At 36.8% G+C, this 27,369-nt stretch overlaps 1 protein-coding gene across 1 annotated transcript in view; it reads left to right on the forward strand.

Moving 5' to 3' along the window:
• LOC120777847 (transmembrane protein 134) overlaps positions 1 to 26,845 on the forward strand; it is a 36,156-nt gene extending 9,311 nt beyond the window's left edge. Inside the window, exon 2 of the mRNA XM_040109383.1 lies at positions 24,983 to 26,845. Coding sequence (XP_039965317.1) covers positions 24,983 to 25,334 — 352 coding nt within the window. The 3' untranslated portion in view covers positions 25,335 to 26,845. The remainder of the gene's footprint in view (positions 1 to 24,982) is intronic.
• The last annotated feature ends 524 nt before the right edge of the window (positions 26,846 to 27,369 follow it).

Raw genomic sequence — 27,369 nt, forward strand, 5'->3', positions numbered from 1 at the left:
CATTTAGCCGCTAAAGTTATATGAATCAAACTTGCTGAGAAGAAGTAAGTTTAGCACCTCTTCAAGCTCTGTGAAAATGAGTAAAAACAAATAATAACCACGCCCACTCCCCATATAACGGTTATGTTGAAAATAACTTAAATTGCGATAACTAACTACACTGGTAGGGAACAGCTTATAGGCGCCGATATAAAAATGGGCCAATGTGCCACCGCCCATCTCGAGGCAAAATCCTATATCTCAGAAAGTTCTCGACCAATTTCCATTCAATTCAGTACACAACATTATATTGACATTGCTATCTTACAGTGCGACAAAGGGGCGAACTCCAAATGCAACCACGCCTACTTTCCATATAACAAAATTTAATTTTCATATGGCTCCTTCACTTTACAGTAATCGAATTAAGCATCTTTATACAAATATGACATTTAACGTCTCAAAAGAGTCGCGATCAGACTATAATTTATCAAGCGCCCAGATGACAAACATGTTGACCTGAATCTCTACGACTGACTTTATATCAAAAATAGCGACCAAACTCTAAGATAAACATTATAACTTCGAAACCGTGTTTTTTGGTAATAATGTGCCCTGGTGCTAATAATGGATAAAGTCGACTCTAATAACTAATATATAGATTTTCAAAATTTCCGATTAACTTTATGCCGCATGGATTGCTCAATCCGTGAGTTATCTTACAAATCTAATGATTTGTCTTTTTAACGCTGGATTTGCATCAGTTTAATGCCGAAAATATGTATGTGAAATCGCTCACCGAAGCGCCCAGAGAAAGATTTTCGTTACTTTAGCGCACTCTGTACCGAATCAAAAGGTCAATCACACTTTGAGTTATTCTCTTAAAACTAAAATACGTTTCCAAATATATGACCTGGTCTACGAAAAGGGGGCTAACGTGCGAAAACTAGTTTTCTGGGAAAATCTGTTAAAAATAATCGTCAGTTTCTCGTTATCTCATTAATTGTTCTCCTTTTTTTTGACACCTACGCCCCCTTTTTGCAGACCAGGTCACATATACTTGAATGCCATTAGAAGCTAATACAGTTTTCCCCTAGCCCCAATATACGCGATAAAATGGCGCCTTTCCAACAAAAAGGTCATTTTATTTGTAAAAAAAAATTAAAAACAAGAAAAAACGTTAACTTCGGCGGCACCGAAGCTAATATACCCCTCCCAGGTGTATTTCTTTTAGTAACTATGTGCCCAGTTTGTATGGAAGCTATATGCTATAGTCATCCGATCTGCACAATTTTTTGAATGAAGATACAACGTCAAATGCGAAAGTTTTCCATACAATCCCTTGATTCCGATCGTTCAGTTTGTATGGCAGCTATATGCTATAGTGAGCCGATCTGAACAATTCCTTCTGAGATTACATTGTTGTCTTAGAAAATAACATATACCAAATTTCGTGAATAGATCTTGTCAAATGCAAAAGTTTTCCATACAAGAACTTGATTCCGATCGTTTAGTTTGTATGGCAGCTATATGTTATAGTGGTCCGATATCGACAATTCCGACAAATGAGCAGCTTCTTGAAGAGAAAATGACGTTTTCAAAATTTCAAAACGATATCTTAAAAACTGAGGGACTAGTTCGTATATATACACACAGACGGACGGACGGACAGACAGACAGACGGACATGGCGAAATCGACTCAGCTCAACATACTGATCGTTTGTATATATACTTTATAGAGTCTCCGACGCTTCCTTCTGGGTGTTACAAACTTCGTGACAAACTTAATATACCCTGTTCAGGGTATAATAAAACCATATTTTTTCTTCGATTATTACCTAATGAATATATTGTAAAATTTCAAGTTAATCGGTTTAGCCTTTTCGGAGAAATTTTCACCTCCGAATCTGAAGACAGTGTTTCGAAATATTCTCAACTTGCCTCAACGAATGGATAAAGGGATAGCCTTAAAAAAATAAATGCCAAATAATGTTGTTTCAAATGATAATAAACGTTCCCCAAAAAATTTTAAATTTCTGTGGCTTTTCTTTAAAAAAGTAGGAAACCTAGAAATAGATCACCTTTTGTATACAAAAAAAAACAAAAGACGCAATAATATATACGTAAACGCTAGGTGTTTGCAAAGCAAACAATACAACAAAATACCGAGAGATTATATAGACTGAAAGATATTGTGTCCAAAATGAATATACAAATACATAAAAAGAGTTATGTTGTGCCGTGGCTAAACTAAATATTTTTTGACTATATTTATTGCCGCCTGAAAGTGCCTAAATTACTTTTATTACTTACTCACTATACTCGTAAATAAGTAGCGAAGGCTTTTTACGTTATTATATTTTGTTGAATTATTCATTCTCCCCATTCATTGTCATTGGCTTTCCTCAGGTGAATTCATATATACTTATGTACATATGTATATGTACTATGTGTTGTCATACATCAGCATAGCGCACTTTTAAGTCTTCAGTTTCATTTGTGCACCTTTCGTTTGTTATGTGTACCCCCCTTATATTAAACTGCTCATCAATTGCCCCGGTTATTTGTGGTAAAATGCGATAATATTGCACAATATGTACATATATGTATATGTCATTAGTATGAAATAAGGCTGGCTTGTCTCGACGAATGAGTTGTCATCTCTCCATAACCTTATGTCGGTTTTCAAAATTACGTAATTTGTAGCAACAGCTAATCTGGGGAGAAATCGACACTATACTTAGTTAGGCGCAGAGTTTGAATGAACATTTTATAATCATAAGGTTGTAGGAATTAGAATTATGTAATATTTTTGGAGAAGAAGGGGTCATAATCCCCTTTTGGATAAAAATTCAGCTTTATCGGTACAAGTCGAGCAAGAACGCGTTTCATACCCAAAATATACACCAAAATCATTCGAACAGACTCGCGAGAAATGTCGAGCTCTCTTGCTCTTTTCAAGCACCATTTCCTTCACTTTTTAATTATTTTCATCAGTTGAAGAGGTCTAAGGTCGACCAGAATGTCGCATGTCTTCAACGATCTCTCGACAGTCTTTGAAAGCTTTATAAGCCTTTTCCAATATTCCGCACACGAAATCACATGCTGCTTTAGAAATTCCAAATTTGAGACAAATTCGTTGTTTTTTGGTTAGGACAAAGGCCACATTAAATCAGTAATGCTCACGAAGTGTGAACCCCTACACCAAATTTTCAAACGAATAACAGCGATTTGTGTGGGGTACAATTCCGCCACCTTCACAGAGTGGAAAGGAAAATGTGTCCAAGTTTTATTAATAATCTCAGTCAATCTCATTCCAATCATTTTGATATCTCCTTATCTCTCTTATTTGATTCAATGATTTACTAAAAATCAATGTTTAAATCAAGCTATTACATTCTGAGCGAAATGTTGTAAATCATGAAAAAGCGTTAACTTTGGTTGCACCAACGCTACAATACCCTTTACAAATACAAAATATTTCTTGCAAAAACTTGATTCTGACCGTTCAGTTTATATGGCAGTTACATACATATATGCTATAGTGGTCTGATATCGACGATTCCGACAAGCTACTTAGAGAGAAAAGAACGTTTTCAAAATTTCAGATCCATATCTCAAAACTGTGGGAATAGTCCGCGTTATACATGAAACGGGTGATCCAAGTAAAGGTACTTTTTTCAATAGCCTTTTTTGACAGATGACGCGTGTCTTGTCTTGTTGGGCATTTCAACGCGGAAAGTCTTATATTTGAACCACGTTACAAATTGTTTAACTTTATTACGAAATTATTCCGTAAAGAAAGTGTTTCACGCTCGGACTAGCGCTTTTGGAACGAAGAGCAACCTGAAGAGATTCCAGAGGTGCCATTTCATCCAAAAGCAACTGTTTGGTGTGGTTTGAAGGGGCCATATTGAGAACGTAACCATCAATGGCGACCGCTATCGCGTTAAGATAACCGACTAGTTGATGCCTGAAATTGCAGCTCGTGATCTCGACAACATTTGGTTTCAACAAGACGCTACCACTTCCCACACATAGCATCAATCAATGGATTTATTGAGAGAACCTTCGCTTAGCAGCTAATTTTAAGTTTTGGACTAGTTGATTGGCCCCCAAGATCGTGTGAAACCCACTTATTCCTATGAGGATATGTAAAATCTAAAGTCTATGCGGACAATTTCGCTTCGATTGAGGTCTTGAAGCAAAACATCAAATGGCATTCGCCAGTTCCCAGTCGAAAGGCTTGAATGAGTCATCGAAAACGGGACTCAATGGATGGATCAGCTGAGGCGTAACCGCAGCCAACATTTGAAAGGGATAATCTTCAAAAAGTAAATACCAAAGAATTTTCTTTCGAATGATAATAAACATTCCCCATTATATTTGAAGTTTTTTCGTTTTTTCTTTAAAAATGTAGGGAACTTCAAAATGGATCGGCGTTTATAAAAAAATCGGAGCTTTGATGCAGCCGAAATAATTGTTTAACACTGTCGTAGAACTTTTGCAGTGAGAGAGAAATTATTGTTTGACACTCTCGTAGAACTTTTGCAGTGAGGGCAATAAAGCGACCCTCACAAAGGTTTATTAAAAGTAAGTTTGTAACTTGCGATTAAGATTCGTTATAATAATAATAGTTTATTTGAAAAATTTAAATTTACTAAATTTAGAAAAGCTAGAATTCCGGATGTGTTTCCTCCGGCTATCATGTTACATAAGTAGTTGGAGAAGCATGTTGCGTTCGAGTATAAAAATACGATGTAATTCACCGGAAACTTGTGGAAGCATTAAGCCAAATTTAGGCATACGCCCTTACAGTATACGACATCTGCTTTTGACTATTGTATAATATACATATGTCCATATGTATATGTATATGATTTTTATACTCTCGCAACAAAGTTGCTAAGGAGAGTATTATAGTTTTGTTCACATAACGGTTGTTTGTAAGTCCTAAAACTAAAAGAGTCAAATATAGGGTTATATATACCAAAGTGATCAGGGTGACTAGTAGAGTTGAAATCCGGATGTCTGTCTGTCCGTCTGTCCGTCCGTGCAAGCTGTAACTTGAGTAATCATTGAGATATCATGATGAAACTTGGTACACGTATTTCTTGGCTCCACAAGAAGGTTAAGTTCGAAGATGGGCAAAATCGGCCTACTGCCACGCCTACAAAATGGCGGAAACCGAAAACCTATAAAGTGTCATAACTAAGCCATAAATAAAGATATTAAAGTGAAATTTGGCACAAAGGATTGCATATTTGTACGTAGTTTTTTTTGGAAAAGTGGGCGTGGCCCCGCCCCCACTAAGTTTTTTATACATATCTCGGAAACTACTATAGCTATGCCAACCAAAGAGTCGTTTCCTTCAGGCATTTCCATATACAGTTCAAAAATGGAAGAAACCGGATAAGAACCACGCCCACCTCCCATACAAAGGTTATGTTGAAAATCACTAAAAGTGCGTTAATCGACTAACAAAAAACGTCAGAAACACTAAATTTTACGGAAGAAATTGCAGAAGGAAGCTGCACCCAGGCTTTTTCAAAAAAATTAAAAATGGGCGTAGCCTCGCCCACTTATGGACCAAAAACCATATCTCAGGAACTACTAGACCGATTTCAATGAAATTCGGTATATAATATTTTCTTAACACCCTGATGACATGTACGAAATATGGGTGAAATCGGTTCACACCCACGCCTTCTTCCAATATAACGCTATTTTGAATTCCATCCGATGCCTTCTCTGTGTAATATGTATGTATATACATTGGGAACCAATGATGATAGCGGAAGAAAACTTTACACAAATACGGTATTTGAAAAATATGTAAATGACGGATAATGAAATCTCGATTATCACTTTATCATGCGAGCGTATAAAATGTTCGGTCACACCAGAACTTAGCCCTTCCTTACTTGTTATATTTGAATTAAATATTTACGGTGACAATATGGGTCGGGTGCTCCTTTGTGAAATACTGAATGTATTTAATGAAATCAAACACACTTGTCATGTAGGGATAGTTTGCAGTAAAATTATTTATCGCCATATATGTTTTCACGTATATATGTATATGTACATATATATATTTGTGTATACAATGTATATTATACAATATATGTATATTATACATATACATATATATATGTGTATATTACTTATATAAGAACAGTTCTACGATTATGAGAATAGAATGCTAAATTTCACAGTTTCAAACAAAACTTACAAATTGCGCTTTATTTCCGGGCGGATTAAAGAATACATTAAGAAAACCAAATAAATAAAATAATAATAAGTTAAGGTGGCTTCTCGATAAGTAAAATGCTCAAATGCATAAAAAAGAATAAAAAGAGTCGCACTTAGCTTAGCAGTCAATCGAGCAACGATTAAGTAGTCAGACTTGCAACTAAATACAAAATTGCACATGTGTGTGTGCATTACACAGCGCGGAAGGAAGGTGGAGCGTGCCAAGACGACGCCACTAGACATCCGATATGTGGAACGTGCGATTATTTATACGCTTGTCGTACCGGTGAATGTGACTTTGTATCTAAAAATAATAGACTGCTTATTATATATGCATATATGTGTATATATGTACATACCCTTTAGGAAATGCAATTGATTTCACTGGAGAGCTTGTGCACACCTTTGCTTTCTTTAGATTATTATATTAAAGCAAAGCTGATAAAGTAAACAAGCGATGAACGCTTGGCGTAGCTCAACTTATGTAAATTTCTTCGCCTTGCACATTACAGTACCTTCCTTATATACTTTCCTTGTAGAAATTGAAATTTTCCTCAACAATTTAAAATAATTACGAGAGCTATCTTTGCGAGGCGAATGCATTAGCTATGCACACTGGCCAAAGTGGCATTTTATTCACCGTCCGTTCGACGGGCGCTGCCATCGTTTGATCTGTCATGCATGACGTGTGCTGTATTTATGGCTGCTGGCCAATCAAATAGCCAAGAATGTAAACAATCTGCCAGACAAGTATTCGCAGTATATATGGTATATATGCATATATTAGGGTGGATAAAAATATAGCGAATATATTTTTCGCTTCGTACTCTGAAAAATAGATTCTTAGACATCTCTAAGAAAATCTCTCGAAGTACGAGCTCTTAATTGTTACGGTAAGGTCCTCCGCCGTACAGTTTTCTATTTTCTCTTATTATCAGATTGAAAAATTCATATCTCAGTTCCAATTACTTGAAAAGAATTTCTCGTTTGATAGATTTTGTCCGCAGTTTAATGCTTGACAACACGGTCTCTTTCGATTTTTTCGTAAACCTAACCGATTCCGATCATTTGGTTTGAATGTCAGTTATACGCTATAGTAGTCCGATATCGGCGACAAATACGCAGCACAAAGAAGTGCCCGTATTGTCGAGAATATTGCTGCTGCTAGCGCATCAATTGAGGAAGACCTAAATCAGTCGCTCACACGTCGTTCTCAAGCGTTGGACATCTCTGTGACGTTGTGGAATTTTGCGAAAAGATCTTGGCCTACATCCTTTCAAGATCAAATTGACGCAAGAATTGATCGTGGTATGTTCGTGAATTGGGCTGAGCAACAACTTGAAAATGATCCGCATTTTTATCGAAAAATCATTTTCAGCGATAAGGCTCATTAAGCAAAATATGCCTTATTGGTCAGGCAGCAATCCACACGTACTCCATGAGTCACCATTGCATCCCGAAAAAGTTACGGTTTGGATAGGTTTATGGGCTGGCAGCGCCATTGGGCCGTACTTCTCTCGTGCTGATCAAGATCGCCACGTTACTGTGAATGGGAATCGCTACCGCTCAATGATAACCGAATATTTTTGACCCGGTTTGGATGATATGGACTTGGACAATATGTGGTTTCAAGTTTGGTGAACGTATTATCCCACGTTCGTGTGATTTGACGCCGTTAGACTATTTTCTGTGGAGCTACGTCTAATCTATGGTCTATGCCAAGAAGCCAGCGATGAATGATGAGCTTAAAAAAAAATCGAGTTTCATACTTAATGACATCGAGTGTACTTTCACAGGAATAATGAATTGATATTTCAAACCGTTTTTTTTAACTTTTGTAGCGCTCTTATTAAAAACCCCTTTTTTTTATAGGGTCTCCGACGTTTCCTTCTGGGTGTTACAAATTTCGTAGCAAACTTAATATACCCCGTTAAGAGTTCTTCTTTAAGTTAGTTAGAGTTAACAGCGCGCCAGTCGTTTCTGCTTGTTGTTCCTTTTCATTGGGGGTGTTTTTTACGTGGCGGGTCCCAAACCCAGCGCAGAGTTTAGAGTTAAGGGCATAAAAAAAGGAGATCCGATGAATCATCGATTCTTTATTTATTATAAGAGTTTCTTGAATATATTATAACGTATATTTTTTTAGACGTGTGATTTTCAATAAGCTAACACTATTTCTCAGTTGGTCTTTTTGGACCTCTCTGCTGGATATTTTTCGAGACAACCGCAACGATCATTTGCCGAAATATTTTTTAAAAAATATTTTGGAAAACTCTTATTTTTTTATTTTAAAACCACATTTTTTATATAAAAACCTCTTGTTTAAATGAACACCTTCTATTTATGTATAATAAATTGTGTACTTACTGGTGTTTCAATCATTGAACGAGTATAATAAATACTTGTAGATATGTATGCACATATACAGATTTGTACGAGATTGTATCGCATTCATGCCATTTAATCACTAATCGGCAGGTACGACGCAATACCTGCGAATTCGCTGAAGTCGATAAATGACGTTGACAGCATTGGTAAGCGACGGGAATATTTCAGCAGTTAATCAACACTATTTATGCTATGTGATTCACATCTGTTGCCTAGTTTCCTTTACTTTGTGAAATTCTGCAATTCCGGAAAAGATTAACAAGGACTTTGTTTGATGTTAATGAGCTGCTTTATATTTCTTAAAATACTACGAACTTGAAGTCTTGAGAATAATAACCAAGTAAATGTTCAGAGTAAGCAACAAACAAGCAACTTAAGATTCTTTAATGTTATATTTGGAATTTTTTTTCAACACTCTCTTTCGCTTCTTTCTTTTCGGCAACTGAAAGCTAGAATCTTGAGACTGCATCTTATTATCGTATGAAAAAATAATATTATCCTCACAAATTCGAATTTAGAATTACGACACCTCTTTGTGAACAATCAGCAATTGCTGCTGAGTTTTTAGGTAACTTCCAAGCTCAGCGTTTCGGATCACTCTCTGCGAGTACTGGGAAATAATAGTGTTTTGGGATAGCATTTATTACTTTTTATATCATCGCTTACAAGGGTGTTTCGAAAAATATTTAAAACAGGAAAGAAATGCGAGAAGTTCTTGGTTTAATGGTGATTTGTCTCATCACAGAGTCGGCTTTTTGTCTAAAACCCTACACCCAGCGATACTTCCAACTTCTTTAACCCGTATAAAAAATACTTTTTTTGTTTGGAGAGTGGTAAAATAGCCCTCCGTGGCGACGATAACCTTCTTATTCGACTGAAATGCTGCCAAGCGAGTGACTTTTTCATGTATGTGGGATAGAAGTTCGAATACTAGTCCAACCAATTTTATAGTGATAGAAGTGTGAGCCCATGCATTGCCATGGACGAAGAACACTTTCTTTTTGGTCAAATATAGCCGTCTTTTCTGATATTTGACGTCAAATCGCTGCAATAATTTGTCTTGGCACTATCATATCACCGTTCTTGTCCTCTCCGTGTAATCAATGCAAATGGTGATATATAGTATTTCGAGGTTCCCTATGAATGCATAATGTTTATAATCTTTCGAAAGAACATTCTATGGCATTTTGAAGATTATCTCTTTCAATTGTTTGCCGGGTCTACGTCTTAGATGGTTCATCCGTTGAGTCCCTTTCGACTGGTAACTGGCGAATGGCACAAGTAATGTTTTGCTTCAGGACCTGAATCGAAACGGGATTATCTGTACTTTACATATCCCTATAGAAAAAATTCTAACGGTGTGATATCACACGATCATGGTGGCGAAAAAGTGAAATCATCTGCTCACCAATGTGTTATTTCAATAAATCCACTGATTGATGCCATATGTGGGAAGTGGCGCCGTCTTGTTGAAACCAAATGTTGCCGAAATCACGAGCTTTAATTTCAGGCATCAAATTGTCAGTTATTATGGCGCGATAACGGTCGCCATTGACGGTTACGTTCTCATCGACATTATTTTTGAAAAAATATGTATCGATGATTCCACCGGCCCACAAACCACAATAAACCATTGTTTTTTCTATATGAAATGGCAGCTCCTGAATCTCTTCAGGTTGCTCTTCGTCCCAAAAGCGACAATTTTGCTTGTTTTCTTACCCCTTGAGCCAGAAATGGTCCTCATCGCTGAACACAATTTGGCTCGAAAACATCAGATCTCCTTGGAACTTTTCAGGAGCTCATAGAGCGAAGCGAATTCGCTTGAGAAGGTCGAGCGACTTCAGTTCTTACCCAAGCAGTATTTTGTAAGCTTTCAGTTTAAGATCTCAATGTAAAATGTGCCAAGTCGTTCCATATATCTGACCGAGTTGCTGCGAATCATTTTCTCTTAAAAACGCTTCTCATTTGTCTCAACCGCCGATATCGAATCACATATAGCTGCCACACAAACTTATTTGACGAAATTTGGCACGGGTTATCTAAGGCAACGGTACAATCTCCGAATCTCTCCGATCAAAATCGATAAAGAATTTGTATACCCTTTTATGCTACGAGTAATGCACTTGCTAAGAGTATTCCAGTTAACATTTTTTCGGGTTTTAATTTTATGTATATACATTTTAAACTGATAACGTGAGTTTTAAAGGGGAAAATTTGAGCAGCCGATTAACCCTCGTCTGAACGCCTGAAATCCTCAGCAACCACATAAGTTCATGTCTAAGAAAAGTCCACATATACGAGTACAAATGGATAAACTTGCCAGACTGAAAGAGTGCAAGAACTGAACGAAAATTGAACTGAATTTAAAATCAGCAACTGTGCATTCATCAAAAGCGTGTTTGCTGTTGGACGCTTTTGAGTGTAGGACGCATAATCGCAGAAACGAAACCCACTCGCACAAAAACCTGTCCCATGCCACATGCCACCAAAACACCAGCAATACTGTGGAAGCAAGACAACATGCAACATTTCATTTAGTTAATGCAAACAAACGACCAGCAATGCCCAAATGAAACGATTGCGGGTGTGAAAACACAGCGCTGTGAAGATGGGTCTGAACAGACTTTCAGAGCCCTGTAGTTACCCCTACCATATATGCATATGTATGTATACGAATGTAGCTATGTATAAAGCATACGAAATTTTTAAACTTTAATGAGCAGCAAGCATATATTGAAATGCAGAGCACCAGGCCGCGAAATGCAGGCGAACGACCGAGACGAGTTCGTTTAGCTGTGTGTGGAGCCCAGCGGAAGTCATTTGCGTCGCTATGGTGTGTTGATAGGGAGTGAGCTAAGTGCTCTAGTAAGCAAGGCTGCACAACGATGAGGCAACGATGTGCAACAGATTTTTCAAGTTGAACCACAAAGACGGCGCTCGCACGAGCATTTGAGGCGGCACTTACGATCTCGTTGATGTATTCATTGCTTGCTTTGCACGCCCAATATACCATACTGGGGCAATGTCATTATGCATTTCGGCTGCTACTCGTGTTTTCTCTGTTCTCTTCTGCTGGCAATTGTGCTTGGTGTTGGTACTAGGCTGGTGTTGCAACTGCATTCTGTCGTTCGTTAAATACCCGTTATCAGACATGGCGCTATATATACATATGTATATAAACACATTGAATGGGGACTGTCATTTTCGTTTTATGAATTTATTTGGATAAATATTTACACAGCTTATGTCGTGTTGGTTTCGTCAATATAGGACCTTAACGTCGTGTTTCTTTGCTTTAATGAAAATTTCAACTTTCTCAACAATTTGGACCGAGTTTGGTGAGCTAACGCTAATTGCTAATGTTATAATAAACTATTAGTCCTTGTTGTTCTCCTGGTTTTGCTACCATCGGAACGAATTGTAGTATCTCGTAAAGTGTTGCACAGAGTATTAAAGTTTTGGTAAAATAAATGTTGTTTGTAACACTTAAAAGATATATAAAAGAAGATAGATATGAAATTACTTATATCAAATAAGTCAAGATAAAATTGAGTTCTGGGTGTCTGTCCCTACTTACGTCCATGCAACCGATAAATAGAGTAATAACTTAAATGTCTTGATGAAGTTTGTTCCACTGAAGTGGTTGGTATTGATCGAAATCGGACCATTAACAAAGGAGAGGGGAGGAAAGCTAGTTGGAATCGTCTTGTCATCTCCTTTATTCTGCGCATATTCGGCAACCTTGAAATTGATATTAACCGCTTTAACAAATTTGTAGTGTAGCCACTTCTAAAGAACGAACATCTGTCCAAGTGAAGTCCATCCATTAACCCCACTACCTAACCTTTTTGTAAATATTTGAAAAAACCTTTCATTAACTACACTAAGACTGAGACAAAATACATAATAATTATCTTTAAAGAAAATGTTAACGAATTCAGTGCCGATTTAAAATTTACTAGATCTGTGGACCTAAAAAGGTGTGCATACTCTTGCCACCAGCATTTCCTGAACATTATGCTATCGGGGTTGACACAAAAACCTCAAAACGCCATTAAGGGGTTAGGGGTAGTCAGAGGCACGAAAAAATTAGAGTTTTCAGTATTTTTTTTTTGCTATTAAATCATGTTATTTTACAAAAGTAGTAATATGGCATTATTATAGAATGTGTTGACGTCAAGTCACGAAAATTTCAAAAAAAACTTAATTTCCAAAGTTATAGTTGTTTGGGTTGACCCTGTTCCCAAAAAAAAGGTACTTGCAGTGACAAGCATAAGTCCTTGGAGATTCATCTAAAATCAATCGGAAAGAAAAAAATAGTTTTATAAATAGATAATCCTGGGCCTGATCGAAGAATTTTTTTATTTTCAAAATTAACAAAATGGCGGCCTGAGGACATTTTTTTCAAAATATTTGCGAAAAAATCAACAGAAAAATAAAAAAAACCTTCGATCAGGCCCGAGTTTATTATGTATACTAAAAGCTGTATAAATTTCATTAAAATCTACTGAACGGGTTTCGAGTTACAGTTGTCACCGGTTCAAAAAACATAGTTTTGAGAAAAACGCGTTTAAAGTTTCACACTAGCGCTTTGAAGTGCCCGAGCTCTCTTTGTTATTTGTCGAATAACTCAAAAACTAATTATCTGATCAACGTGAAATTTTCAGGGTATATTTTTAAGATATTACACCTAACGAAAATGCAAAAAAAAATTAATTTTTTGAAAATTCTATCTACCCCTAACGCCTTAACCGAAATCGAATAAAATACCATAAGTAATCATTAAATTAAGATTTAGAACTCTAATTTGGCACAGGGTTTACAGTGGCAAGGAGCATATGTGGGGAAAAGGTTTTAAAAAAGTGAGGTGTCCCCTCGCTCTAATAAGTTTAATGTTTATATCTCATAAACCACTAACGCAACAACTTTATGGCTAAAAATTGCCTGAATCGAACCTGCTCAAGCCCCTAGGAATATGTGGAGCCACTGCTTATAGTTGACTTTATACCTCATATAACGGTCAATATTGGAGTTAGCTTAATAAAATTAAGAGAGCATGTTTTTCTTATAACGGTGCATATTTGTGCTTGGAATGAATAAAATCGATTGAAAACTCGCTCTAGACGCCATATAATTAATAAGCCTTTTGTACACGAAGATATTACCCCGGCTTTGATCCTTGCATTTTGCAAGTATATGAAATATTCGGTTGCTCCCGAACTTAGCGCTTCCTTACTTGTTTGTAAATATAAGTGTCTTTTCTAAGTGTTGCCTGGGTCGCATAGCTCTTATGATTGTTATACTTTAAGGGAAAGAAATTGGAAGTGGGTGTTACCGCATTGCAGTGTATAGTACTTTCTTTTAATTGAGAAGAAATAAACAAAACAGCTGTTATAAATGAAGAACCCTGAACAATATTTAATCTGAAGAAAGTTTATTAACGACCCTATGACTTAATATTCAATTAAAATATGATTAGTCTTTGAAAACTTTTAATTATCGTCAAAACGTTACGAAAGCCACGTTTTTATGCCTTTGAGTCGGCGTTTAGAAAAAACTGAATATATATGGATGTACATACAAATGTTCCAAAGCAGTAAATTTAACCAAATACTGTTTTTTTTTAGTGCCGCCATCAACGCTACTAAATGGTCATTAAAACAAGTTTAAACGTGATCATTGGCGGAAATTATTTCTCGTCCGACCACAATAAGCACTGTCATGCATGAATGCGATTATAAGTGCCATAAGTAAATTAAGATAAACTGTAGAAATGAATAAGAAGCAAGCACGTTAACACATATTCACTTGATACTGTATTTGTGTATGTGTGCTTACCGTAGACATTTTTTTGCAAATCGTGCCGAAATGAAATTTAAGCTTTTCGCTCTCCATATTTTTAGTCAATAAAAAAACCAAAAAGTGAACCAAAAGTTTAAAAATCATTAACAATTGCAAGAGCTAGTCAAATTCGCTTATTAAACTGATGCCATATAAGAGAGAGCAGCTATAGATAATTTGTGTGATTTGAAAAAAAAAAATCTGATGGGATATACTCTCTTTTTATACCCTAAACAGGGTATATTAGGTTTGTCACGATAACGGCATTTTTCTTGGACGATGGGCACTCCTTTCGTAATCGCGCAAACGCCGGCGTACAGTTTCAATACTTGCAGCTGCGTCAAAGACATCTTTGAGTTATCAACCAATAAGATTTTGGACTTCAACTTTATTCATTAAGATTTCGACTGACCGAAAACGCTTTGCAAATAAAAAGTACCGCAACAAGCTAAGTCATGTCACGTCGATATCTAAAGCTAACAGATTTTAAAGTGAATCCCAAAAAAAGATGTAATAAAAACCGTAAGGAAGGGGCTGAGTTCGGGTACACCGAACATTTTATACGCTCGCATGATAAAGTGATAATCGAGATCTCATTTATACGTCATTTACATATTTTTCAAATACCGTATTTTTGTAAAGTTTTATTCACTATCATCATTGGTTCTAATGTATATCATATTATACAGAGAAGGCATCAGATGGGAATTCAAAATAGCGTTATATTGGAAGAAAGGCGTGGTTGTGAACCGATTTCACCCATATTTCGTACATGTCATCAGAGTGTTAAGAAAATATTATATACCGAATTTTATTGAAATCGGTAAAGTAGTTCCTGAGATATGGTTCTTGGTCCATAAGTGGGCGGCGCCACGCCCATTTTCAATTTTTAAAAAAAGGCTGGGTGCAGCTTCCTTCTGCCACTTCTTCCGTAAAATTTAGTGTTTCTGACGTTTTTTGTTAGTCGGTTAACGCACTTTTAGTGATTCTGAAAATAACCTTTGTATGGGAGGTGGGCGTGGTTATTATCCGATTTCTTCCATTTTTGAACTGTATATGGAAATGCCTGAAGAAAACGACTTTGTAGACTTTGGTTGACATAGCTATAGTAGTTTCCGAGATATGTACAAAAAGCTTAGTAGGGGGCGGGGCCACGCCCACTTTAAAAAAAAAATTGCGTACAAATATGCCCCTCCCTAATCCGATCCTTTGTGCCAAATTTCACTTTAATATCTTTATTTTTGGCTTAGTTATGACACTTTATAGGTTTTCGGTTTCCGCCATTTTGTGGGCGTGGCAGTGGGCCGATTTTGCCCATCTTCGAACTTAACCTTCTTATGGAGCCAAGAAATACGTGTACCAAAGTTTCATCATGATATCTCAATTTTTACTCAAGTTACAGCTTGCACGGACGGACGGACGGACAGACGACAGACATCCGGATTTCAACTCTGCTCGTCACCCTGATCACTTCCAGTATATATAACTCTATATTTGACTCTTTTAGTTTTAGGACTTACAAACAACCGTTATCATGAGACAAAACTATAATACTCTCCTTAGCAACTTTGTTGCGAGAGTATAAAAAGTGTGATTACATATGTATAAAAAAAAATGTCTAACACTATTAAGAATTTGACCGCAACTGTATTATATAACTGCCATACAAAGTGAACCATGAAAATCAAGTTCTTGCACGGTGTATTTGTGAAGCGTATTCTAACACATTCAGTGCCCCCAGATTTTTAAAGACACTTTATACCTTGGCCCGGTCGACACTTAATCACAAGATTAAGTAGATTATCTCAATAATTTGCTAGATTTATAGAGATTTCGAAATTGCACTTCTTCTTCTTTACCGGCGTAGACACCGCGTTTCTTCTTTTCAAAAGGTGGCGTTCCAAGCAAAGCCAGGTCCTTCTCCACCTGGTCTTACCAACGAAGTGGAGGCCTTCCTCTCCCTCTGCTTCCCGCGGCGGTTACTGCGTCGAATACTTTCAAAGCTGGAGTATTTTCATGCATTCGGGCGACATGATTAAGCCAGCATATGTAGCAACTGTCTCTTAATTCGCTTTGCCTATGTCGTCGCATATCTCATTCATTTCAGCGCGGCCAATGTGCAAAGCACCATAAATCTTCCGCAGAACCTTTTTCTCGAAAACTCGCAACCATGCCTATGCACCATATAGCAGGACGGGAATAATGAGTGACTTATAGAGTTTGGTTTTTGTTCGTAGAGAGAGGAATTTACTTCTCAATTGCCTACTCAGTCTGAAATAGCACTTATATGCAGTTATTTTGAGTTGGATTTCGAGGCTGACATTATTGGTGGTGTTGATACTGGTTCCAAGATAGACGAAATTATCTACGACTTCAAAGTTATGACTGTCAACAGTGAAGTGAGAGCCAAAACCCGAGTGCCAAGACTGCTTGTTTGATGACAGAGGATATTTCATCTTGCCCTCGTTCACTACTAGACCCATCTGCTTCGCTTCCTTATCCAGTTTGGAGAAAGCAGAACTAACGACACGGGTGTTGATATCAATATCATCGTCACGCCAGCAGCTGCTCTTATAAACTCCTATAGATAATTATACATATCTGCTCGATTAAGCTCTGCAGGTCGTATTATTTTCTCCAGCAGTATATTGAAGAAGTCACAGGATAGGGATCCTGACGGAGCTTTTGGTATTGCTCAACATCAGTTTACACAGCCGTATTAGTTTTGCGGAATACCAAATTCAGGCATAGCGATATGAAGGCAGCTCCTTTTCGTGCTATGAAAAGTAGCTTTGAAATCGATGAAGAGGTGGTGTGTATCGATTCTCATTTCACGGGTCTTTTCCAAGATTTGTCTAAAGCCACACTGATAAGGTCCAACCAGTTTGTTGACGGCGGGCTTTAATCTTTCACGCAATACGCTCGATAGAACCTTATATGCGATGTTGAGGAGGCTAATCCCACGGTAGTTGGCGCAGATTTGTGGAAATTGCACTTAGTGTAACAAAAAGCGCTTTGGAAAAGCTTAATTGTTTAAAATACGATATGCTATTAAACTTAAAAATTAAGTACGACTTTATTGACCCAAATAATAATCTAATATTACTCCGATTTGGAAATCAATTAAATTAATTGCATTCATTAAAATATAATTTCATCAAAAATATGTGTAAACCCATAACTAAGTAGTTGTGTATTTCCTTTTGTCTGCGTACGAAGCAAGCAAATCTCACACAGCGATTCAACATCTTTTCCTGATTTCTTTGTCTGTAAATTGAATCGGTGTGCTAACGACCGAATATTGGTGTCATTAACCCCGAGGCTCTTTAATTATCTGTTAAATCAGCAGCAAATAAATAAATAATTTACACTCAAACATACATACATACGTTTATACTTGTATGTACCCATGAATACGTCAAAATTTAGCGCTGACTATGAAACAATGGCGATAAAACGAAGTCACTGATAGATGAAAGGTTAATGCGGAATAAATATTTTTGCAGTACATATTCATAAAAATATTTTAACATTTATATGTACGTAAGCTTTTATTCAGTTATTGTGTAAACTGTAGCTATCAGAAATTTTACGTACATACATATATGCGCATAAATAGGTATGTAAGCATTTTAATGTCAATAAAATTGTTCATTAACGAATCTCCTGAATTTTTCGTCGCTGTTGCATTGGCAAACAATTTTTTTTAACTCAATCTCAAATAAGATAGAAGCTTGGGTACATATTTGCCGAAATATTGCTAGATTGTTAGTCATCACTGTGTGTCATTATTTTGAATTTTTGTAATTATACCATCAAAAATAATTACCTAACAAAGTTGCCAACAAATAACTTACCAAATTGCTTTGTATTAATTTATATACATAACAGAGAAGGAAAGAACCCGAGTTGTGCTTAGTCATATTGGTATTGAATATGCACTTAATAACCTAACCGCCTATTGCAATTGTGTATGAATTTTGCCTTTCTGCCTACATTTCTGTCAATGATGAAATTCACAATCAGCCAACAACTCGAAAGCATCGATTGCGTAGGCTGTGTAACAGTTTTTGTGATGATTGGGTTTATGACTAACACTTAGGAAATTATTATGACTAAGGAAAGACTAAATTCGGGCGGGAATGAACCCAACAAAGTATTTTCCGAAATTGTACGTGGCAGAAAAAAAAACAACTTCCCTATAACTGAGTTCGACATTCCCCTAAAGCGATGCTGCAATGAATCCTAATACTATTAGTTGTCTTCGATTCGCCAAATATTAAAAAGTGATGAAATAAACGCACTATACCGCTTGTTGAAAGAAATTAGCAACACTTGTGTTGCAAGCCTGCGCTATCATGCCCCATAATGTTGAGCTTTCCTCTTTGATGCAGAAATTTTTTCATTCGCAGCAAAAGAGGTTTTAATAACCCCTTAGTTTCGAGCCTTGCGTTTTCTGTAAACAATTATAATTTATTTCAAGTCTTAAGTTTTGAAAATTAATTTAACAAATTTTTACTATTCTCATTTGAAATTTGTTATTTGAGCCATTCACATGGGTGAATCTCTGTAAAATAAAAAAACTCATCAAAAGTGCACAGATGATCTTAATTAAATTTTGGGCGATGAAGCCCCATCTGGGACCAGTGTTTATGGTATGAAATTATCATGAATTCAATCGAGGTCGTAGATCACTCCAAGACGAAATTCGGGAAGGTCATCCAAAATCAGTTGTTGTTCCGAAAACTATTAATGCTGTGTGTAAACTGATATTGCAAGATCGTAATGTGATCTATCGTGAGATTAAGATAACAATGGACATTTGACTGTAAAAGAATTTGTCAATCGCTCAATAAAAGCCTCGTGTCGATTGGTCGAGAGAAATGATAAAAAAAAATACGATAGCGGTGCCTTGAAACACGTTTATGACATTGTGACAGGTGATGAATCATAGATTTACGCGTATGAGCCCGAATGTAAACAGCAGTCGACTGTATGGGTGTTTCAATATGAGCCGAATCCAACAAAAGTTGTTCGCGCACTAATCACTTCCAAGCGAATATTTGCTTGTTTGTTGGAAAAACTGGATAGGTCGCAACCATATCACTCGAACAACGCAGAATAGTAAATTCTTAGTTATATACAACCATTTGTTTGCCAGTCTTTCAAGGAATGACCGAAAACGGATCACTCTTCACCACGGCGGTACTAAGTCATCCTCCATAATGTTCTGACTTGGCACCGAATGACTTCTTTTTATTCCCGTTCGTAAAAAATAAACTAAGAACGTTTTTAGACATCTGACATTTTAGGCGATTGATGCGTTCAAAAGGCAAGTAGAAAAACCCCAATCAAAGTGGCAAAAGTACTTCGATAATTGGTTCAAAAGCTTCGGAAAGTGTATAGATCATAATTGAAAATATCTTGGAAAATAATTAAGCGATTTTCGATGATTAAATTTTGTTTTGGTTCTCGAATCCCGAAATATAAAAGGCAACCTACTTTCATGAATTACTCACATGTGCAGATTGAATCAGGCTTGAAAAGTGTACACTTGATTGAACTAACCTCAAAATTGTTGAAAAGGTTTAGGCCTTAGCTTTGTATCTACTTTCTAATTCAAATGCGTTGATCATTGTAGAGTCCTACCTATTCCAAGTATTAAATCCGTTAGTCTCAATGATGTCACAGGTCAATTGAAAAGTCCCAGGCACACTATAACAAAACACATTTTTTGGCAAATACTATTATTTTATGTAACATAGTTCCCTTCAAGAGTGATACACTGATTATAGCGACCCTCCAACTTTTCGATACCATTTTTGTAGTTCGATTTGTCCTTTGCTTCAAAACTGAGAATAGGAAATAGTCGCTTTGGGTCAGATCGGGCATTTCGTAACCCAATGCATCCCAAAGAACAAATATCGTAATCTTGGAGTGGGTTCATGGTGTGCAGTCCACACCGATGACTGTCGATTGGAGTGATGGAGCCACGTTTCATTCTTTGTAACATATGGACCCAATAACTCGGGGTTTATTACACTTGAACATCTCCAATCATCAGCTCGTCGTTGTTTGTGGTCAAAAGTGAGCTCACGCGGCAGAGCTTTCTCATACCCAAATATTCATTAACAATATATCCCATAAGTTCCTTTGATATCTTTGAAGTCTCAGCTCTCTCGAAAAACTTCACTTTATGGTCATTTGAAATTACTTTGTGGACTTTTTTGAAGTTTTCGTCGGTAACAGCCTCTTTAAATCTTAGGACTAACTAAAAGTCGTATGGATTTAATTTTGGTAGCGCCATCTATGTGTAAGGCCGGAGACTTTTCAAATGTTATACATATTTCCTAATTTCTGAAGTATTGTCCCGCAACAGGACTCATCCTTGGTTCGATATTGTTCATTTTGTATTTGAATAATGAATTTTCTGGCAGTATTGTTCATGTCACATGAAAGAAGCATAAACAAAAAATAAATATACATACATATATTTCGCGATGCATCGCTGTAATGTTGTGTTCAGATATCATTTGTCTAAAGTCGACAAAGTAAATTGCTCTACAACAATTACTATCATTTCTTTTTCTAAATTAATAATTATCAACATTTTCGTTTACCTCATTCATCAAAACACAATATACATATATGTACTATGTATGCAATATGTCGTAACTAATCGCCTGAAGTTGCTGATTAATGACTGTTGATAATATTGTATCATTAACTGGAGTGGATTACGAAAATTACATTTGATTATTATTTAATAATTGTAAAATGAAACAAAGATTAGTTGTTAAGTCTTCCAAGACCCAAACCGGAAATGACACGCACTAATTTTAATGCTCAATCTGCGAGAGTTGAGTTCTGAATTATTTACCAGATATAAATGAAAGAAAAAACATAAGCGGACCAATCCTTGTGAAATATCCATACTTTGATTTTAGAAAAGCAACTTTAATAAATTTAGAGGACAGTAAGTTTCACATAGCATATTACTTTTGTGGGTAAAAATGTGTCGTGAATGTTACACGGCAGCACTGCTTACAAAAAAAAGAGATCGTTGTAAACCTGAATTGGCAGACAAAAAGAAGAAACGTTAACTGAAGCTATATTACCCTTCACAGGTTCAAGTTTTCGTATAAGAACTTGATTTCGTTCGATAATTTTGCATGGCAGCTATATGGTCTATTGGTCCGATGTGAACAATTTCTTCAGAAGTTGTACTAGGATCTTGGAGAATAATCCATGTCGAATTTTCTGAAGATATCTCGTCCGATTCGATTTCCATACTAGAAATTCATTTTGATCGTTTAGCTTGTATGACAGCTATATGCTTTACTGGTCCAATATAGGCGCTTGCAACAAGTAGGCAGCTACTCGGAGAGAAAAGAACGTGTGCAAAATTTCAGATTGATAACGAAACTGGACTAACTCGCATATGTTTAGACAGGCTGATAGGCGGATATGGCACAATCGACTCAGCTTTTAACGCTTATCCCTTATATACAATACATTTAGTAGTATTTAATATGGTAAGGACCAGAAGTCTTCCTTCTGGGGTGGTACAAACTTCGTGACAAATTTCTTTCGGGTGGTAACATTGAACTGGATTTATTTATTACCGGTACTTATAAATCCTTAATTTTTTTTCCATGCATATATGTACTACATAACTTACTGATGTTGAGAGCTGCAATTTTCCGCATAAAGATTTTAATGGACCAGTCCAAGTTCATTTTCCGTACCGACTGATAACCTTTATTACACATATTTTAGCATTATATAGTAATTTCAAGGAGGATTGTAAGTAACTGCCATAACAACATAGTTGAACCAGGCAGTGATGCATTACTGCATTCATCGTGCTTTCATGCTCTCTATTTACTTGCCACTGTAAACATTGATTGAGCGTTGCGGCTTTGTGAGCATTGCTCGGTGAGTGTGAGTACATCGTGTCGATACGCGCGACTGCATTGCTGCACCATAATAGACCAACAAACATCATCATATTTAATTATCGCGGAGGTTTGCCATTTAAAGGAAGGGGTGCATACTAAAATACCTAACTATAAAGTATATGAAATGTTAAGGCTGGAGAGTGTACTATATGTAAATATGTCAGTATGTGAACGCCGAAGTCTTGGCAGCGTACCAGTTGTTATTAAATAAATATAAATAAACACGAGTTTTGTCGGCAATTGTCACACATTTAGCCCATAAATGGTGAGCTCCAATCAGTTGCAAGCTATGGTATTTAATCAATTACAAGCTGAAACTCTGCTATGTGAATAATTTGGCTTATTTAAGGCTAAATTTTTTGAGAAGAAAACACCAAATAATAATTATAAAATGCAGTTGTTGCCTTCTTCTTTTTCGTGCGTCAGTTTTGAGTAATAATTATCGAGTAATCGATACTTTTTGACAAATATTGAGTGTTATTGTAAAAACGAAAAGTATCGACCTTCTAAGGATTTTTCTCAATTTTTTTTTTTAATATTTTACTACAAAATTTTTTTGTTTGAGAATCTAACTAAGAACCCACCTGGATGGAAATTTTGTAAAGTATAGTTTCAACTGACGAAACTTATTACAAAGTGGATGAGGGTAAGGTGAAAACGTTCACGTACTTTTTCCTACTTTGTCAAATATTGCAATATTGAGCATTTATTAAAGCATCTCGGGAATTATACTTTCGGCGAAACAAAGAACGTTATCTAGTCCACATTAGGATGGCAAGGTGCAGATAGGGAGAGGGGTGTTATATGTGTAGGGATAGCAGGGCATGCAGAGAGGTGATTAGTGTCATAGGGGGGCTCGTTGCTCGCTGGACATATATTTGATATATCAGGGCCGATGCTAGATAAGTAGCAGTTTAACCTGCTACAATATCCAGAACGGAGCTGCACAAGGCAACTCAATCTCTTCGTCTGCAATGGCTAGTGGTTTGACTCCAAGTACGCCACTTAACTTAAGTTAATGGCTCCACAGTGAATGGCGGTCAGTGTATGTCTGAAGTTTGTTACGTCTTAGTCTGGTCGGCGTATTGTTTAATGTCGTCGATGTAGTTAAGGAAGAACCTTTTGAATCTCCTAGGAGGCAGTCCCACTACAAGCAGGTGACTGCAGGGATGATTTCTATGAAAGCATCCCAGAGAAACTGCTTGGAGGGGACTTCATTATGCTCCTTAAGTAGAAGCATGTGGACCGCACTCTGCAAATGTCCGATAGAAGACATCAAGCGGTATCCCGTTGTAGACCACAGTACAGTGTTCTGACATTCAGCTTCGTCGTCTGAGTATCACTGCATCCAGGTGTTGTGTTGCCGGCTAGCGACTTGAGGATTTTGTTGCGGTTCTGTCCTTTGGCAATAACCGTGTGAGAAGTGAAAAAGTACAGGCTGTCGAAAGTCACTCCTAAAATCTTAGGGTTATTCAGGTTCCGTGCAGCGAGGAAGCGAAAAAGGAGAGGTAGATGTCATTATTGTGCAATCAACAGCGTACGAGGTGATAGAAATTCCCTCTGAGTTTCGAGATGTTGAAGCTAAAGCAACGTATAGAGGCACCACCCTGCTGAACCAACTGTTTAATTATTCTCAGCTTATAGTTTTTACTTCGACCACCTCTTCAGCCCTTGGGAGCATAGATTTTTCGATGGCCTCAAGTAGTGTTATGGGGTTAACTGTGTCAAAGGCTTTAGACAAGTTCACCGCTACGAGGATCGTCCTCTCGCAGGGTAGTTTGGTTGAGGCAACTATCTGGCCGATTTTGACGCCAAGTGCTGTGGTGGGGCTGTGCACTTTTCGGAAGTCATGCTTGTGGTTTGCTAGACTCAAGCATTATCCGTCGCAACAAATGTCGCTTTGTCTATTTATGACGGTCTTTATAATCAATTTTATAGTAGTTTTAGTCCACTCAAAGGACCGACGTTATAAGCTACCCAAATGGAGGTCCCCGTTAGAATCGACCTTTTAGCCTATAAAAGCTTGCGGAACGATCATATAGCAGATTATTGAAGAAAAGTTCGCACGGTCGGCGGTTTTTGACCTTTTGCTCTTCTACTAGTGACATTGTCAATCAAATGGGCTTTAGGTACGTGCTTTTGGCATCAGTTAAAAATTGAAAATATGAATTACCTAAAATTTTTCTAAAAAAAATACCAACTTGAAAAGTTCAAGCTCAGAAGCTTTCCTCGCATCAATAAACAATGAAAATTAGTAGTCAAATAATATTAAAAGCTAACCATATGGTTTTTTGGACGTTATTATCTCATTCCTATGTATAATCACACTGCTCACTACAAAAAGAGTAACGAGTATAACTTAAGGCATGACACGCATACTTTTCTGTGAGCTGTCAGCATTTTTCTATTAAGTAAGCTGTTCTGCGTTTATTGGGGATACATATGTACATATGTATTCTATTATATATCATTTATATTTCTACCATATATACATATATTTTAGTGCTTATATTTACTTTACGCTAATTAAGACCTTCGTGTTTTGTTTACGTTTTTACAGAAACTACACCAAATACGCAGAGGATACGACATCGCGTGACAGCGACTCGCTGATCCAGGAGTACGGCAACATACCCACAGAGGAGACAAACACATACTGTTGGCGGCATCCGAAGGTGCGCGAAAACTGGCGAACTGTATTAGCGGCTGTCACCTTGCTGATTGTCGGCACTGGACTCTTTGTATTCGGCACATTCGCTGTCGCAGATCCAGCGAACACATCACAGGGTGTGGTGTTCTTTGTTGCCGGCTTAATCTGCTTCATACCGGGCGCCTATCATGTCGTCTACATTTGGCTGGCAGCCAAGGGATACAGAGGGTTCGACTTTTACCACCTGCCGTTGTTTACATAAAACAACGGCGACGCCAACACCGTCAACTACCAAGCTAGATGGGTAGACAACAATGACGATGACGACGACGACGACGACGAAGACGACAACAACGACTACGACATGGGTGAAGGCATTAATCAAGACGTTGGCCATGACAATGATAAAACCGATAGTAGAATGGCTTAATACGCAACGAAGTTGCATATGTCTCCTATATGTACATGTACGCGTATGTTTATCCAGCATTCAGAGCTTGACATTATCCTTTGCTTACAGCGCTGTTTTGTCGTCTTAGAGATTTGCGTGTTGTGTGTTGACCGGCGGCATAGTCGAAATATTTAAACATAGTTAATATTACGGTAGAAATGGTCTTCGCCGCGCTTAAAAAGCAGCTGATTTTTTGTTACTAACATCACAACATTGTCATTACATCTTAACTTATTCGTGGAGCAAGGCAGTTTGCCAATGCAAACACACTAAAAAATCGTATTGCCTAGCGGTCGCTCACCACCACCATGCGTATACACGGCATTTTGTCGTTGTGGAGTTTGACTAAACACACACACATATATGTATACATACATAGTTTACTTCGGCCCAGTGGGCAAAGTGCACGCCAAATTTATATGACTTAGAAGGCTGCGTCTCTAACTCATCTTAGTATCTAGTTAAGATATACTAAAAACGCTTCTGATATTACATAAACGGTATACTATAGTAAAACGTAGAAAGCAATGAAACAATAAGTGTCACTCTCTTAGTTTTATGACCTACGAAATTCTAAATTTCACTATCGCTGGTAAATAGTTTTCTATTTATTTATGTATATTTAGCTGTGTAACTAAGTGTGAACAGAAATTCGATACCACTTGCGTAAGGACGGCTAAAAATTGCATATGGAAAACGAACTGCAAATAAGTGAAATACAATAGAAGTTAGGGGGAGCGTTTGGGAAGCGAAGTCACAGGGTGTTAAAAGAGTTGGAGTTCTAGGCGGATGTTCGTGGGCATGCTGCAGTAACTGAACAAACAACAAAACCAACATTTGTCAGAAATCCAAGCACGTAGCTGATATTTAATGCAGTCAACTTAATATTTCGCTTTTAATCCTGCGAAATGACTAAATAAAAATATAAAAATTAATAAAACGATTCCCTTGTAACATTTTCAAAAAAAAAAAATTATTAAGTAAATGTAAAATATGCAAAAGTTAACAACAACGCCTGCACGCCACTAAAAATTAAGAATTATAATAACAACTAAGCGTTTACGCCGAACTAATAAGTGCACACACATTTTTAGGAAATTTAAGTAACCAATTTAGCAATACAAAGAACGGGCAGTCTTGAAGGCAATGCTTTCAAAGCAATGCTTGCGAGAAATTAAAATCAATCAATCAGAAATAAATAACAAAAACGTATTACTTGTATTACGTGCTTCGAATTACTGATTAGCATTGATTTTTCAAAAATTTTGTGATTGGTTTGAAATCGTTTGGCCCCTGAATAAATCCTGCCACTAACTGAAAGTTACCTAAAACTAGTTACGAAAATTGTGCAGAGAATACGGCCCCTGATCTATTCACTATAAAAAAGTGGTTCTCCATATGGCTTACAAACCCGGGAATAATTGTCCTCGATCTCTTCCCACTCTCGGTCTCTGATGATGTCGTCTGTATCCATTCTTTATATCGTCATCTAAAATGCAAAATAACGTAACATCACTTTTCATAAGTTTACAGGTGAAAGAAAAACGCAGTAATAGTAACCAACCACTCATATTAAAATATAAAATTTGAGGTTTGGTTATAAAATGGTTATATATCAGTTATATATTGGTTATATCGGCTATATATGTATATGTTATATGATGTAGTATATCGTAAACAATAAAAAAACTCAACCACTCATACATATTGAAACAAAATTTGAGTTTTGGTTATAAACTGGTTATATATCAGTTATAAAATGATTATATATTGGTTATATCTGCTATACATATGTTATATGATGTAGTAAATCGTAAGCAATAAAAAATTCAACCACTCATATTGA

Source organism: Bactrocera tryoni, chromosome 5 (genome assembly GCF_016617805.1).
Source record: "Bactrocera tryoni isolate S06 chromosome 5, CSIRO_BtryS06_freeze2, whole genome shotgun sequence".
NCBI lineage: Eukaryota > Metazoa > Arthropoda > Insecta > Diptera > Tephritidae > Bactrocera > Bactrocera tryoni.